The following is an 11,206-nucleotide window of genomic DNA, read 5'->3' as shown; positions in this document are numbered from 1 at the left end:
GACAAGGACTACAAAGCAGAAGGGGACAGGAAAGCTGGTACTAGGGAACCCAAGGTTGAGAAGTGACAGTGTTGACACGTCGTGGGGTTGTTAACCATTGTCATAAAACTATATGTGTGCTAACTCTTTCTTGAGAAACTATTTGTTCTGTAAATCTTCATCTAAAATACAATTAAAAAATTAACATAAAATAAGAAATTTAAAAAAAAAAGATTTACAGCCTAGGAAACCCTATGGGGCAGTTGTACTCTCTCCTATAGGGTTGTTAAAGAGTCGGAATCAACTTGACGGCAATGAGTTTAGTTTTTTTGGTTTTATATTCTCTTCAATGAAATGTCTGTTCATGTCCTTTGCTCATTTCCTGATTTCAGTCTCTGGTATTTTTTTTTAATTGTTAAATTTTGAGAGTTATTTGTATATGCTAGATATTAGTCCTTTGTTAGATATGAGGTTTGTGAATATTTTTCTCAGTCTGAAGTTTATCTTTTCATCTTTTTCACATGGCATTTGACAAAGCAAACGTTTCTAATTTTGATGAGGTTCAGATTATCAATTTTTCCTTTTATGGATCATGCTATTGGTATTAAGTTTAAGAATTCTTTGCCAAGCCCTTGATCTTGAAGATTTTCTCCTGTTTTTTTTTTGTTTGTTTGTTTTGTTTGTTTGTTTTTTCTTTTTTACTGAGAGTTTTATACTTTTGAGTTTTAAAAAAAAAAAAATACATATCCTCTGTGAGGCAACTCTAACGATGTATGTCTGTGAGTGGAATTGTATGCACCATTAGAAGAATTCCACGATCAGTAGTGGGGGACAAGGGGAGCAAATCAGAGAGGGTCAGGGAGTCAACGGAGATGCTGAGACAGAAAAGGGATACAGAAAAGGCCTGCACAGCACAAGAGGTAAATAGTCACAGGCCAAGGCAGAGTAAGGCTGAGAAATTCAGCTGAGATGTTTACTGTTAATTTTCCCATTGTCTTTCTGGGCAGGATTCCTTCTCACAGTGACAGCATGCTGCTTTCCTTCTGCAGTAATAACTGTCACATCCTTGGGAGCATAGGTTGAGGCTGAGAGATGAGACAGAGGCAAGACCTTGTCATTGGAATTGAAAGAAAACAGACATTTGTGGGACTTTTAATCATGGTGTTGACATTCAGAATCTATCATGAACTGTATCATGTTTATTTTGCCATTTACGATTTATCTCACGGATTTGAATTAAACAAGCAAGGAAACAAAAATAGAAAAATTAAAGATTTTCCATGGAAGTTAAGTGACTTCCAAAGTTGAGAACACAGAGAGAAATGTAGAACTAGCATTTTCAAGTCGTCTCTACACTAAAAATATGAGGACCATTATAAAAACAAAGAAAGCATCCATACTTAGAGAAATTGATGACTACGTGTCTCCAAGACACAAAATTCTGTTATAACTGCAGGATTTATAAATGAAAATGTCACCTAATTGTGTGTTGCCTTAAAAGCCAAAGAAAACATATTGAGTTAAACTCAAGTTAAAACATCTTGCTCAGGTAAATACTAGGTATCTTTTAAAGAAGAAATCAAAGAAATATTTAAAAATAGGAGAGGTAAGAAATCTATGAGGGTCTTAGTATCGTCCTGGCATGAAACCCTCTCCTTCTTAAAGCTACTTTTTCCACATGTTGTGTTCAGTGAAGTTTTAAATATAATTTCAAGCTGGCAGCATGCTGACTGAACCAGTTCAGTGTCTTCTGGGCTTCTTCCCTACCTGCTTTCTCACTCTTTATGACACCACCACCCATCTGTCAGTTTGTCATACGGTAGTGGCTTTCATGTTGTTACAAATACCTGTAGGGTCATTTATGGTGGACAGGTTTCAGCAGAGCTGAAAATCAGAGAGGGTCAAGGAGCCAATGGAGACGCTGAGAATGAAAAGGGGTATGTACAGGGTGGAATATCGCAAGAGGTAAATAGTCATAGGCCAAGGCAAGCAACACAGAGAAATTCAGCTGAAACGCTTACCAGTAGTTCTCCCATTGGTTTCCAGGGGAGGCTGGCTGGTCACAATGACAGAATGCGACCTCACTTCTGGAGTATGAGTAAAGACTGTAAAATCCGTGGGAGCAGAGGTCAGGGCTGTGAGACAGACAAGGACTTGTCATTGCAATTGAAAGAAACAGATATTTGTGGGACTTTCAATCATCATGTTGACACTCAGAATCTATCATGAAATATATCATATTTATTTTGTCATTTTCTATTTATTTCAAGGGTTTGAATTAAGTAAGTAAAGAATCAAAAATAGAAAAATTAATGATTTTTCATGGAAGTTAAATGACTTCAAAATTTGAGAACATAGAGAGGAGAAACATAGAGAGAACTAGCATTTTCAAGTGGTCTCTACACTAAAAATATGAGGACCACTGTAAAAACAAAGGAATGCATCCATGCTTAGTGAGATTGATGGCTACGTGTCTCCAAGACACAAAACTCTGTTACAACTACAGGATTTGTAAGTGAAAATGTCACCTAATTGTGTATTGCCTTAAAAGCCAAAGAAAACATAAGGAGTTAAACTCAGGTTAAAATATCTTGCTTAGGTAAATACTAGCTATCTTTTAAAAAAGAAGTCAAAGAAATTATTTAAAAATAGGAGAAGTAAGAAATCTTTGAGGGTCTTGGTATCATCTTGGCATGACACTCGGTGCTTCTTAAAGCTTCTTATTCCACATTTGTGTTCAGTGAAATTGTAAATATGCTTTAAAGGTGGCAACAATCTGATTGAAACAGTTTGGTATCTTTCAGGCTTCTTCCCCACCTGCTTTCTCACTCTCTATGCTTTGATACCGTCACCATCTGTCAGCCTGTCATACTGTGGTGCTTTCATTTTGGTATGATACTGGAAGCTATGCCACAGGTATTGCAAATACAAGAAGGGTCAGGCAGGGTGAACAGGCTGCAGCAGATCACCCAGACTAAGACTGACTAGCAAGAACAGGTTAATGATCTGCTTCTAAAATTTAGCCCGTGAAAACCCTAAGGATCACAACAGAATATTGTCCTATATAGTGCAGGAATATGAGATCCCTAGCTTGAAGGAACTACATAACGGCCACAACAGTGGACTTAAATACCAATGATCAAGAAGATGGTGCAGGATCAGGCAACATTTCGTTCTGTCATACCTGGGGTTGCCATGAGTCAGAGCCAACTGGAGGACAACTAAGAGCAATATGATTAAGCATGCCACTAGTGTTTCTTCTAGGAAGTTCACAATGCTCCAAGTCTATTACCTATAATCTCTTTTACTTACTCTTATTGTAACATAGGCAATTTGAGAGCATATGTTGATTCAATGGTTGGTTCTATAAGCATTTTCTGTTCTCCTGGTAAGAATGCTTGTGTATCACAAGGTAAGCAGAACTTACTCCTCTTTCTGAATTCATCTTCACTCTCACCACTCTCTTCAGTTCTTCTCCTGGTCTATTGTGCGAAGTCTGAGCATTATCAACACTCTAGTTCCAGCTTCTCATTTGAATGGAGTTACACATATGGCACCAAACACAGGAGATACCATCATTCCCGTTTATTAGAACATTTTATTTTCAAAGTCTTTGTTCTCAAAGCCACTAGGATTCCAGGATAACAAAAGTGGCAAGTAATTGTAATGCAAAATAGAAAAGGATGATGTTGAAATAAAGTCAGGCCAACTAGAAACCTTATTATTGAAAAAGGTACCCGCACAAATGTAAACATATTCACAATGAATTTTCTAATAGTTAATGTAGTGACCTGAAATAAAAATTAGAATTGCAATATCATGGTACAAATTCTAAGAAAAAGAGAAACTCAACTTACCCAGAGAGAAGAGCTTTATTGCCATAGATTTTTTTTTTCTTTAATTTGAAACTGTGATTTGTTGTTGTTGTTAGGTACTATCAAGTCGGTTCCAACCCATTGGATGCTATGTACAACAGAACGAAACACTGCCTGGTCCTGAGCCATTTTCACAATCATAGTTTATGCTTGAGCCCAATTGTTGCAACCACTGTGTCAATCCATCTCATTGAGGGTCTTCCTCGTTTTTTTGCTGACCCTCTACTTTACCAAGCATGAAGTCCTTCTCCAGGGACTGATTCTTCTTGATAACATGTCCAAAATATGTGAGAAGTAGTCTCACCATCCTTGCTTCTAAGGAGCATTTTGGTTGTACTTCTTCCAAGACAGATTTGTTCATTCTTCTGGCAGTCCATGGTATATTTAATATTCTTCACCAGCATCATAATTCAAAGGTGACAATTCTTCTTTGGTCTTCTTTATTCATTGTCCAGCTTTCACATGCTTCGGTTAGGTGCACCTTAGTCCTTAAAGTGCCGTCATTGCTTTTCAACACTTTAAAGAGTTGTTTTGCATCAGATTTGCCCAGTGCAATGAGTCTTTTGATTTCTTGACTGCTGCTTCCATGGGTGTTGACTGTGGATCCAAGTAAAATGAAATCCTTGACAACTTCAGTCTTTTCTCCATTTACCATGAAGTTGCTTATTGGTCCAATCGTTAGGATTTTCATTTTCTTTATGTTGAAATGTAATCCATACTGAAGGTTGTACTCTTTGATCTTCATCAGTAAGTGCTTCAAGTCCTCTTCACTTTCAGCAAGCAAGGTCATGTCGTCTGCATATCCCAGGTTGTTAATGAGTCTTCCACCAAGCTTGATGCCCCATTCTTCTTCATGCAGTCCAGCTTCTTGGATTATTTGCTCAGCATATAGATTGAATAAGTGTGGTGAAAGGATACAACCCTGAGCCACACCTTTCCAGACTTTAATCCAAGCACTACTCCTTTGTTCTGTTCAAACGACTGCCTCTTGTTCTATGTATAGGTTCTTCATGAGCACAATTATTCCAAATATGATAAAACAAATTAAGAAACATGTTAAACCCTTCATTCTCCAGATGTATTTCTGTGAACTATAAATGCCAATTATAAAAAAAGGAAAAAGAGTGACTCTTACATTATGTAACTCAAAGGTTCATGTTAATTAGATTATGAGGTACACATTCTGAGTTAGACAATAATTTTCATAAAAATTGTATACTATGGAGACATGTATTAAAAGCCTAAAGTGATCATGTAAATGTAGAATCCCTGAGAGAACTCCATGATATTTTTCATACTAAATTAACATTGCAGGCCTCTATTGGATGCTTTCATTAGTCATAGATGTTATCAGCAAAATTTGACAAAATAAAATCTGTCACTGTGAAATATTCATTAAGTTCAATTTCTGTCAGTCAATAGTAGATGTTTTCTAAACCTTGTGATTTCAATGAGAATCTAAAAGCTAAGTGAGAAACTAAAAATCTCCACACAAACCCCCTTCTTATGTGCCATAAAAAAATACATGGGCATTGAATTTCTTTAGCATTCATAATTGTCAAACAACTGGCTCTTCTTTCATTTTTTATGCTCTGAGGCACTCCATTAGAGGGTTGTTATAATGCTCTATAGAATGAAAAACAAAAATCTGTACTAATTTAAATACATATCCTTCGTGAGGCAACTCCAATAAAATGAGTCTGTGTGTGGGTTTCTGTGCACCATTAGAATTCCATGGTCACTGGGGGCAAAGGGAGAAAATCTGAGAGGGTCAGGGATTCAATGGAGATGCTTAGACAGAAATGGCTGCACAGAGGAAGAGGTAAATAGCCACAGGCCAAGGCAGAGCAACCCTGGGAAATTCAGCTGAGATGCTTACCAGTAATATTCTTATTGACATCCTTGGGATGCTGGCAGTTCACAGTGAGAGTATGTGGCATTGATTCTTGATAAATGAGTGTGAAATCCGTGGGAGCACAGGTTGGGGCTGCAAGATGAGACAAACACAAGATCTTGTGACTGCAATTGAAAGAAAACAGACGTTTGTGGAACTTTTAATCATGATGTTGACATTCAGAATCTATCATGAACTGTGTTTATTTTCCCATTTACAATTTATTTCAAGGGTTTGAATGAGAAAAGAAAACAAAAAAAGAGAAAAATTAATGATTTTTCATAGAAATTAAGTGACTTCCGAAGATAAGATCATAGAGAGGAGAAAAGAAGAACTGGCATTTTTCAAGTGATCTCCACCCTAAACGTGAGGACCATTATAAAAAACAAAGGAATATATACGTATTTAGTGAGGTTGATGGCTACTTGTCTCCAAGAGAAAAAATTCTGTAACAACTGTAGGATTTATAAGTGAAAATATCACCTAATTGTGTATTGCCTTAAAAGCCAAACAATACATAATGAATTAAACTCAGGTTAAAACATCTTGCTTAGGTAAATACTGGGTATCTGTCTCTTTTAAAGAAGAAGTTGAAGAAATATTTAAAAATAGGAAAGGTAAATAATCTATGAGAGTCTTAGTGTCACCCTGGAATGAAATCCTTTCTGTCCTTCTTAAAGCTAATTTAACCACATTCGTGTTCAGCGAAATTTTAGATATACTTAAAGGTGCAGCAAACTGACTGCACCAGCTAAGCATCTTCTGGGCTTCTTTGCCACCTGCTTTCCCACTCTCTATGTGACATCACCACCCGTCTGTCAGTTTGTCATACTGTGGTGGCTTGCATCTTGTTATGATACTGGAAGCTATGCCACTGGTATTTCAAATACCAGAAGGGTCGTCCATGGTGGACAAGTTTCAGCAGAGCACCCAGACTAAGACTGACTAGTAAGAATGGCTTAATGATTTACTTCAAAAATTATCCAATGAAAACCCTAAGGTTCACAACAGAATATTGTCCTACAGGGTGCTGGAAGATGAGCCCCTAGATTGGAAGGAACTACATAATGGCCACAACAAGGCACTCAGATACCAATGATCATGAAGATGGTGCAGAATCGGACAAAGTTTCTTTCCATCGTACACAGGGTTGCCGTGAGTTAGAGCCAGCTGGAGGACAACTAAGAGCAATATGATTCGACATACAGTTAGTGTTCCTTCTAGGTAGTTCACAATGCTCCTATTATCCATAATCTCTTTCAGTTACTCTTAGTTTGACATAGGCAGTTCCAGAACATGTGTTGATTCTGTGGTTGGATCCTGGAAGCATTTTCTGATCTCCATGTAGGAATGCTTGTGTATCATAAGGTAAGTAGAACTTGGTCCTCTTTCTGAATTCACCCTCACTCTCACCACTCTCTTTGGCGCTTCTCTTGGTCTATTGTGCAGACTCTGAACATTATCAACGCTCTAATTTCAGTTTCTCTTTTGAATGGAGTTCCACATATCTGGTAAAATACAGGAGATGACCAATCATTCCCATTTATCAGATCATTGTATTTCCAAAGTCTTTGTTCTTAAAGCCACTAGGATTCCAGGTTAAGAAAAGTGGCAAATAATTGTAGTATCCTCACAACACATGTAAGATATTAAAATTTTCTCAAAAAACTAAGAAGGAGGATGAAAAGGAGGAGAAATAGATGGGTGGAGAAGAACACAGAGAAGGAGAAGGAGAAGGAAAAGGAGGAGGAAGAGAGAACTAAGCAGCAGCAAACGATGAAAGGTCAAGTGTAGTTGATTCCTGAGTAAGGAGACTGCATATTTATGTGTTAATGAACTTGTTGAATACCCTAGATGAGAGACCTTCTTGCAAGAAATGCAGATTTGAAATAGCAAGATAACAGAACTGAAAGAAGGGTTATTCTCATAAAGAGTTAATTAAAGATATTTTCTAGGCCAAATGGGAAGATAAGATATAGTCATAAATTTACTTAGATTATTATATCAAACATAATAAAGATTTTTGAATTTATGGAATTAAAAGATCTGTCTTTTTAACTAGTCAGAATAGTCTGTTTTCTCTCAATTGTGCTAAAATTCAAATTGATGTTTATTTAAAAAGCAATCAAATGGAGATGATTAGATTGCTTCACTGAATCGGTTCTGGTATTTTAAAAAAATAAAATAGCCCTGCAACTTTGTTGTTGTTGTTGTTAGGTGCCATCAAGTCAGTTCTGACTCATAGAGACTCTATATACAAAACAGCAAAATGATACCTGGTCCTGCAAAATCCTCACAACTGATGCTATGTTTCATCTCTTTAGGGTCTTCCTCTTTTTCGTTACCCTCTGATTTAATAAGCATGATGTCCTTCTCCAGGGACTAGTACCTCCTGATAACATGTCCAAATTATGTGAGATGAACTCTCGTCATCCTTGCTTCTAAGGAGCATTTTGGCTGTACTTCTTCCAAGACATATTTGTTCTTCTGGCAGTTCATGGTAATCTCAATGTTCTTCATGAACACCAGAATTTAAAGACATCAGTTCTTCCTCAGTCTTCCTTATTCATTATCTATCTTTCACATGCATATGAAGTGGTTGAAAATACTATGGTTTGGATAGCTGCACCTTAGTCCTTAAAGTGACATCTTTGCTTTTCAAGATTTTAAAGAGGTCTTTTGCGACAGATTTGCCCAGTGCAATACGTCGTTTGATTTCTTTACTGCTGCTTCAACAGGTGTCAACTGTGGATGCAAGTAAAATAAAGTCCTTGACAGCTTCAAAATTTTCTCAATACATTGAAGAGTTGGTCATTAAAAGAACGACAAGACAACAATAACAACAATCTACTTCACCTGTTATGCAAGTTCCTTTTCCTTAAGTTAATGAATCTTAGTGAACAGAGAGGCTCTTCTTAGAATTAATGTCTTAAACGTTTTTATCATATGAACTGCACACTATTTCATAATATTTGGAAGAAAATGTGGCCTTAATGACTTCAATGATCCCTACTAAATGGAGAAGAATGTCTCTCACCTGCTCCTCTCCAATCTCTAGAAGTGTGCCTGGAGGGATATGTTAAAGATATACATCTGATCAGGATAATCCTTGGTTTAAACTTCTTCAATGACCATCCATCATCTTTGGATGAAAGATAAAAACTAAATAATAAACAAATACAAGGCCTTCCATGATTTAGACACTACATTCTTTTACAGTGTCATTTCACCTTGTTGTCCCATGAAGGCTGTGCTCCAGACACGTTAAATGTTTGTAAGCATCTCCTCAGCACATCATCTCTGTGATACCAGCTTGTGTGTTTTGCACATGCTGTTCCTGCCCTTTGGAAGGCCCTGGAATGGGTAACTGGTCAGCCACCCAGGTCACAGCTCAAACATCACTTCCTCTGTGAAACCTTCGCTTATTTCTCCAAACAGGATTAGGTCCTTTGATCTATTTGCTCTGATTTCAACTTCTCCAAAATCATGGGATTGAACTTCTCATGTTCCTTCCGATATTCTTTTTTTTAAATGTTTTTCTTCTTCACTGTATTATAATTCTTTCAAAGATACAGCCTGTCATGGATTGAATTGTGTCCCCCCAAAATTTGCATATCTATTTGGCTTGGCCATGATTCCCAATATTGTTTGATTGTCCACCATTTTGTCTTCTGATGTGATTTTACTATGTGTTGTAGATTCTGCCTCTATGATGTTAACGATGGGGGTTGGGCTGCAGTTGTGTTGATGAGGCAGGACTGAAAGTATGGGATTGGATAGTGTCTTGATCCGGTTTCTTTTGGAATATAAAAGAGAGAAGTGAACAGAGAGACTGGGGGACCTCATGCCACCAAGAAATCAGTGCTGGGAGCAGAGCACATCCTTTGGACCCAGGGTTCCTGCGTAGTGAAGCTCCTGGTCTGGGGAAGATCTATGAGAAGGCTCTTCCTCCAGAGCCAACAGAGAAAGAAAACCTTCTCCTGGAGCTGACACCTTGAATTTGGGCTCTTAGTCTACTTTAATGTGAGGAAATAAATTTCTCTTTGTTAAAGCCATCCACTTGTGGTATTTCTGTTACAGCAGTACTAGATAACTAAGACAGCAAGGATTTCATTTTACTTGGATCCACAGTCAGTGTCCAAGGAAGCAGCAGCCAGGAAATCAAATGACATATTGCATTGGGCAAATCTGCTACAAAAGATCTCTTTAAAGTATTAAAAAACAAAGATGTCACTTTAAGGACTAAGGTGCACATGAGCTAAGCCATGGTATTTTCAATTGCCTCATATGCATGCAAAAGCTGGACGATGAATAAGAAAGACAGAAGAGGAATTGACACCTTTGAATGATGGTATTGGTGAAAAATATGGAATATACCATGGACTGCCACAGGAACAAACAATCCTGTCTTGGAAAAAGTACAGCCAGAGTGCTCCTTAGAAGCAAGGATGGCAGGACTTTATCTCACATACTTTGTACATGTTATAAGGAGGGACCCATCTCTGGAGAGGGACATCATGCTTGGTAAAGTAGAGGGTCAGTGAAGAAGAGGAAGGCCCTCAAGGAGAAGGATTGACACAGTGGCTGCAACAATGGGCTCAAGCATAGCAAAGATTGTGGGGATGGCCTAGGACCGGGCAGTTTTTCCTTCTTTTGTACGTAGGGTCTGTATGAGTCAGAACTGATTCAATGGCACCTAACAACAACAAGAAGAAGGAGATTAGAATGAAATGTTTGTGCAGTCTTTGGCGAGTGACTTGATGTTTTACCTCATATTTTGCAGATTTTCAAGAAATAAAATTAAAATATAAAAATACAAATTTAATCATTGACTCATATCTGCAGGATTTCTGTCCTCTAGGACCGCTGAGACACATATGATCCCAGATAATGAGTATCAAAATTCATAACTTAACGTCAAAAATTCTGAATTTGTGTTTTAATCAGCATGACTTCATAAATGAAAACACGTAGTATCAAGAAAAAATTCAAAGGAAAAAGTAATTCAATCTTGTAAGGGTTATTTCATTCACTTTATTTCCTTCTCACAGTTATAAAATCTGCAGACACTTCTAAATTACTTCTTGCTTCTCATCATAACCCAGGGATATCATCCACATGCTATTTATACCTTTATCTGGATTATTATCTGATTTGACAATCACCCTTGCTACTAACCACATTTGAAATTAATATCTTTTTGTCAGCAGTGGGTCTCACCATTGCTGTCCCTATAAGGCTAGACAGTTGATGAGAAATCAATCGGTTTATTTATCAACTCAGGTGTTGGTGTGCACTTTATGTTTATGAAAGAGAAAAATGAATGAATTTGCTTATGTTAAGAGGAAATTATTACTCTTCTTTCACTCAGGGAAGACAAAATTTCCTACATTTAATTCCTTTCAAATAAAAAAGAAGAGAAGGGTCTTAGTTGTCCCCCTAGCAGGTTGCTCATTTA

The 11,206-nt window shown here is 37.3% G+C and overlaps 1 protein-coding gene across 4 annotated transcripts in view; it reads right to left on the bottom strand.

The window, feature by feature from the left end:
- Positions 1-695: 695 nt before the first annotated feature.
- LOC111820964 (uncharacterized) overlaps positions 696-11,206 on the bottom strand; it is a 35,693-nt gene continuing 25,182 nt past the window's right edge. For 3 of the 4 annotated variants that reach the window (XM_023733259.1, XM_023733257.1, XM_023733258.1), the window contains 3 exons: positions 5,734-5,841; positions 2,001-2,114; positions 696-1,064 (listed from right to left, as the gene is read on the bottom strand). In XM_023733259.1, the coding sequence (XP_023589027.1) occupies positions 940-1,064; positions 2,001-2,114; positions 5,734-5,841 (347 nt within the window). In that variant the 3' untranslated portion in view covers positions 696-939. Of the gene's footprint in view, positions 1,065-2,000; positions 2,115-4,803; positions 4,861-5,733; positions 5,842-11,206 lie in introns of those variants that run through there. The other variant, XM_023733260.1, reaches the window with a different exon arrangement.

The sequence above is a fragment of the Trichechus manatus genome, unplaced genomic scaffold, assembly GCF_000243295.1.
Source record: "Trichechus manatus latirostris isolate Lorelei unplaced genomic scaffold, TriManLat1.0 scaffold00057, whole genome shotgun sequence".
Classification (NCBI taxonomy): Eukaryota; Metazoa; Chordata; class Mammalia; order Sirenia; family Trichechidae; genus Trichechus; species Trichechus manatus.
The sequence above is the reverse complement of the archived record's forward strand: the minus strand, read 5'-3'. Positions and strand labels throughout refer to the sequence as shown.